At 51.6% G+C, this 6,178-nt stretch overlaps 1 protein-coding gene across 2 annotated transcripts in view; it reads left to right on the plus strand.

Annotated features, from left to right (window-relative positions):
• The window catches only part of ABCA3 (ATP binding cassette subfamily A member 3), a 42,578-nt gene extending 41,851 nt beyond the window's left edge, over nucleotides 1-727 (plus strand). For both annotated transcript variants that reach the window (XM_058286612.2, XM_071211443.1), the window contains one exon: nucleotides 86-727. In XM_058286612.2, coding sequence (XP_058142595.1) covers nucleotides 86-377 — 292 coding nt within the window. In that variant the 3' untranslated portion in view covers nucleotides 378-727. The remainder of the gene's footprint in view (nucleotides 1-85) is intronic.
• Nucleotides 728-6,178: the final 5,451 nt, after the last annotated feature.

Here is a 6,178-nt window from a genome sequence, read left to right on the forward strand (position 1 = left end):
GCCCTGCTTCCTGTCCTCTGAGCCGGTTTTGTCCTGCACCTTTATCTTAATCACCTCTTTCTCTGACGGATGTGATAAATTCAAGGTGGAATGCGAGGTGGGGACCACCCCATCAGCCCCACCTGGGAAGCAGCGTGCACTCGTCACTTCTGACCACTCCGGGACACATGTCCCCAAACCAAAAGCGGCCCCGTGGCTTGTGTGGGCGCAGCACGCGGCAGGGCAGGCAAGGCTGCGGGAGGGCTGCGGCTGACCGGGGCTCGGGCCAGCATACCCGGGAGGAGGGCACGCCCACCACCCATGCCGCCAGGCCTGCCCAGCGCGAGCCGGGAAGGAGCAGGGACGACCGCCAGGCGCGCCAGGGTGCCGTGGACTGACAGAGCTGCGGCGAATCGCCGTCGAGGGGGAGAGAAGGCTGCGGTCACCGGGCTGCCGAGTTCTCCGTTCCCAGCGCATCTTGCAGTCACCGCACACTGCTCCCTGGGGTGTGGACGTCTTCAGAGCAGAGCCTGTCTCAGGCCGGGCGTCATCCCATGAGCATGTTCCAGAACCTTCCGGCAAAGTGAGGGAAGGTGTGCCCAGACTTGGCACGCGGTCCCCATTGCTGCGACTGAGACATTGCTGGCCCGGGTGAGCGCTGGGGACCACTGTGGGTATAGGGCCAGCTTTGAGGACACATCTAATTTACACGAGTCTGTCCAGAAAATAAAGGCTGAGGGGAACATGATCACTGTCTGGACTCGCACTCAGGACGAGGGTGTCACAGGAGCCTCCTCTTCCCTCACACCCCAACCAGCAAGTAAGGACTCGATCCCTCCAGTAGGTAATAAATCTGCCAAACTCACCACCAAGAGGCAAAGGAATATGCCAGAAACACCAGTGAAAAGCCGCTTTAGGTAAACGCGCGGCTGGCACCTCCCCACGGCCGAAGAAGGACGCGCGCTGTGGGCGCCGCTCCCTGGGGGCAGCCCGGCCGGCAGGAGGCCCGGGCTTAGCACCAGCTCCCTTTCTGTTGTGCGTTATAACTTCTACAACTTCCCCAAACTTGACCCTTCAGCCTTCTGTGCCTTTTATACTCCCTTAGAAGTCTTAGAAAAGCGTTTTTCTTTTAGGCGGCACTGGGGATTGAACCCAGGATCTCGTACGTGGGAAGCAGGCGCTCAGCCACTGACCTACATCTGCTCCCCTTGGCATAATCATTTTGATTCGCTCCAGATAGTTTCAGCTTTGCATTTTTAACATTCTCTGAAGGCTTAGGAACAACAGATAGTTTCCAGCAGCTCTTTTATTCCCTCTAAAACCATTTAGTTCCACGTTACAGAAATTAAGCCCAGGGGTTTTGGGGGCCCGAGTGCTTTCCTGGAGGCGGCACGGTCAGAGGCCGGCCCTGGAGGCCTGCAGCCCAGCACACACCCAGCCCCCAGGGAGCCCCACGCTGGCGTGAGCATCAGGGATTCATCCCCTGCCTCCTCCAGGACCGAGGGACAGCACGTGTGGGGCTTGAGGGCGGGGGTCCCCTGAGGACAGAGGGGTTGGGGCTCGTCAGGACACGTGGAGAAGCCCACTGCCCTTTAAGGGGGTCCCACAGCTGTGGAGAAGGTGGTGCAGGAGAGCCACCGCTATCTGACTGAGACAATGGGACACGCCACCGCAAGGGCGAGGAGGCCGTGGGGGGCAGCGGCCGTGGGGCGGCAGGTGGAGTGCAGGGAGCCCTCCCCAGGTTGGCTGGGTTTTCACCCATGGAAGGGAGAGGGGAGGAAGGTGGTCCCCAGGGGTGACCCCCGCCTCCTTCCCCACCGCAGCCTGGCCCCGGGCCCCGGACAGCCGAGAGGCCCGTGAAGCGGCGGGTGGGAGACTCGCCCTGTGCATCCCAGCACGGCAAGCTATGTCCTGCAGCCTGACGTCCATCCCCGGAACCAGAGGGCACCTGCGTGGCCAGGAGAGGGTCACTCACATGGGGGAAGCGGCAGAGGCTGCGAACGGACCAGCCCGTTCGTGGCCCCCAGCTGCTGGGCCACCCAGGGGTGGGCTTGCTGCAGGCGTCAGAACCTGGATGGCGGCTCGTGCAAGGCAGAAATGGGCTTCTCTGCCACGTGCAAAGTCCAAGACGTGCTCCAGCCGCCCTCTCACCTCAAGGTCCTCATTCCCAGACTGCATCTTTTCACCCCAGCATCCTGGTGCTGGATGTGGCAGGTAGAAGGGGGTGCGGAGGGGTCCTCGGCCGCGGCGGCCTGCTGCGTGTATCCCTGCCCAGAACTCGGGCACAAGGCTATGCCGGGACTCCGGAAGCACAGGCTCTAGCTCCCGGGGGAGGCACCCCCACATCCGCCCTGGTTGTCCAGTTGAGCTGGTGGGCCCCCACCTACCGTGGAGGGCCACGTGGACCCCACAGACTTCAGCACAAGTGGCCATGCATCGCCGTCACCTCCCCGACAAAGCAGCAGGGACTTAGAACAGCAAAACAGGAGCATTTCTGGTTGGGCAAATTTTAGTCCAAATCTTCCACAATTCCAAGGAAAGCCAAGGTCGCCTGAATCCCAGGGATCCCCAGCCCAGCCTCACAAAGCAGCGAAGGGGGCCAAAGCCAGGAGCCCACCACCACGAGGCCAGAATGCGGGCCCAGGGTGGTACTCCACTGGCTCGACTGGCACACACACCGGGGGACACAGGAGCTGCCTGTCCCGGATCCCCGTGCCAGGCCAGGCCCGCACACTCAGCCACTTCCTCGGACCCACCGAGGGGGCAATGCTCAGTGTTTTGGATGGGGGGGATGGGTTCTCTGGACCACTGAGACAGGCCTGGTGGGACAAAAGGGCGGTCCCCCTGACTCCTGCAGGCCAAAGGCAGGGGTCCCCACAAGCTAGTCTGGGGCTAGTGCAGCCAGCGCAGCTTTTTAATTCTTTTTTTTTTTTAGTGATTTTTCTTATCAGAGCAGTCGTAGGTTTACAGAAAACTCATGCAGAAAGTGGGGTCCATATCCCCCTCATACATTGTCCCTATTAACTCTGCAGGAGTGTGGAACCTGATACAGATGAACGAATGGGATCCTATAAACTAGAACCCAGAGTCTACCCTTGGGCTCCCCTTTAGTGTTGTATAGTTGGGTGGGTTGTGTTGTTTTTTTAAGCATTTTTATTCTGGTAACATACAATCTGAAATCCATCTCAACCACTTTCAAGTATACAATTCAGTGTGTTACGTATGTTCTCAATCTCGTGCTACTATCACCACCATCCCTTACCCCAAACAGAAGCTCTGCACCAATTACTGTTAAGCATTAATCATACAATGTTACACAATTTATTTGGTTCATAGAAATGCAATCATACAGTATTTGTCCTTTTGTGTCTGGTTTGCTTCACTCAACATAATGTCCCCCAGGCTCACCCATGCTCAACCACTTTTGATTGGCATTGTGTTGAATCTATAGATGGTTCTGTGTAGAACTGACATCTTAACAATATTTAGTCTTCCAATCCATGAACACAGGAGGCCCTTCCATTTATTTAGATCTTTCTTATTTCTTTTAGCAGTTTTGTAGTTCACTATGTAGCAGGCCTTTGCATTCTTGGCAGTTTATTCCTATATATGTTTCACTGCTATTGTAAATGGAATTTTTAAATTTCCTCTTCTGATTGTTCATTACTAGTGTATAGAAACACTTGATTTTTTCATGTTGATCTTGTACCCTGCCACTTTGCTGAATTCACTGATTAGTTCTATTAGCTTTGTTGTGGATTTTACCGCATTTGTTTGTATATAGGGTCATGTCATCTGCAAATAGGAAAACTTTCCCTTCTTTTTCAATTTGGATGCCTTTTGTGTCGTTTTCTTACCACTTGATTTGGCTAGAACTTCCAGTACGAAGTTGGTTTTTGTTTTAGGAGGTACCAGGGATTGAACCCAGGACCTCATACATGGGAAGCAGGCGCTCAACCACTGAGCTACATCTGCTCCTGTTTTGTTGTCTTCTACACACTTGAGTAACAGTAGAGACAGTGGGCATCCTTGTCTTGTTCCTGACCTTAGAGAGAAAGCTTTTAGCTTTCACCATTAAGTAGGATGTTAGCTTTGGGCTTTTCATATACGTTCTAAACCATATTTCTTTGTATTCCTAGTTTCCTGAATGCTTTTATCATGAAAGGATATTGGATTTTGTCAATTTTTTTTTTAAGTTTATTTATTTATTTATTTCTCTGCCCTTCCCCCCACCCCCAGTTGTCTGCTCTCTGTATTCATTCGCTGTGTGTTCTGTGACCGCTTCTATCCTTATCAGCGACACCAGGAATCTGCATTTCTTTTTGTTGCGTCATCTTGCCAGGTCAGCTCTCCGTGTGTGCGGCACCATTCTTGGGCAGGCCACACTTCTTTCGCGCTGGGCGGCTCTCCTTACAGGACACACTCCTTGCGCTTGGGGCTCCCCTACGTGGGAGACACCCCTGCATGGCAGGGCACTCCTTGCGCGCATCAGCACTGCGCATGGGCCAGCTCCACACAGGTCAAGGAGGCCCAGAGTTTGAACCGCAGACCTCCCACATGGTAGGTGGACACCCTATCCATTGGGCCAAGTCCACGCCCCATCAAATGACTTTCCTGCATCGAGATAATCGTGTGGTTTTTTCCCCCTTCATTGTATTAAGGCAGTATATGACATTCATTTTCTTTTGTCAAACCACCCTTGTGTTCCCAGGATAAATCTTGCTTGACCATGGTATTCTTTTAATGTGCTATTGGATTCAGTTTGCTAATATTTTGTTGAGGATTTCTGAATCTACATGCATAAGGGATATTGGTCTGAAATTTTCTTTTCTGGTAATGTTTTTATCTGGCTTTGGTATTAGGGTGGTGCTGACCGCAAAGAATGAGTTAGAGCATGTTCCCTCCTCTTCGGTTTTTCTCTAAGAGTTTGAGCTGGGTTGATGTTAATTCTTCTTGGAATGTTTGATAAAATTCACCAATGAAGCCATCTGGCCCTCAGTTTTTCTTTGTTGGGAGGTTTTGATTGCTAATTCAAACTCTTCCATTTCATCTGTTATCTAATTTGTTGACATACAATTGTTCATAGTATCCTCTTATAATCCTTTTTATTTCTGTGTGGTTGGTAGTGTCAAACAAAAGACAAATTTTAAGAATTTCGAAAAATAAAAGTATTTATCAAAAGGAGGCAATTTGCAAATTGGGGAGCATTCTCCATGGAGACAAACACACTGTCTCTCCCTAAGAAAGAGGCAGCTTATTTATAATGAGTTACACGAAGGAAAAGATGATTACTTCAATAAAAACATTAAGAAAAGCAAGTCTTAAAAGCCATGGAATGCTAACTAACAAAATGTGTTTATCCCCAACAAAAGCCCTGGTTTTGGGGGAATCAAGATCCAGGATTAAAGAATGTGAGGACATCCTCACACTTGTGCAAGCTTGGAACATCTCGGCTTGTCTCAGGGAATCCCGACTTAAGTATGAGTGGGTGGTTTTAAGATGTACAAACAGGGAAGCAGATTTGGCTCAACTGATGGAGCGTCCACCTGCCATACAGAGGGTCCAAGGTTTGATACCCAGGACCTCCTGGCCCGTGTGGTGAGCTGGCCCATACACAAGGAGTGCCATGCCGCACGGGGATGCCCCATGGACAGGGATGTCCCATGCACAAAGAGTGCACCCCGCAAGGAGAGCCGCCCTGCATGCCAAAAAAAGCGCAGCCTGCCCAGGAGTGGTGCCACACACGGAGAGCTGACACAGCAGGATAACACAACAAAAAGAGACACAAATTCCTGGTGCCGCCTGATGAGAATGCAAGAGGACACAGAGGAACATGCAGTGAATAGACACGGAGAGCAGACGACGGGAAGGAAAGAGGAATAAAATAAATCTTAAAAAAAAAAATAGATGTACAAACAGGGCAGCAGATGTAGCTCAAGTGGTTGCGCATCTACTTCCCATGTACAAGGAGCCAGGGTTAATCCCTGGTATTTTTTAAAAACAACAAACGAAAAAACCCAACTCTCACCGGGGAGTGGATGTAGCTCAGTGGTTGAGCGCCTGCTTCCCATGTCTGAGGTCCTGAGTTCAATCCTTGGTACCTCCTAAAAAAAAAGATGTAAAGACAAACTGGCTTTGACTTCAGTCACATACAGAAAGGGTGGCATGGGCTTTAGACACTAGAGACAAGTTGCCCCCA

Source organism: Dasypus novemcinctus, chromosome 23 (assembly GCF_030445035.2).
Source record: "Dasypus novemcinctus isolate mDasNov1 chromosome 23, mDasNov1.1.hap2, whole genome shotgun sequence".
In the NCBI taxonomy this organism is placed as follows: domain Eukaryota; kingdom Metazoa; phylum Chordata; class Mammalia; order Cingulata; family Dasypodidae; genus Dasypus; species Dasypus novemcinctus.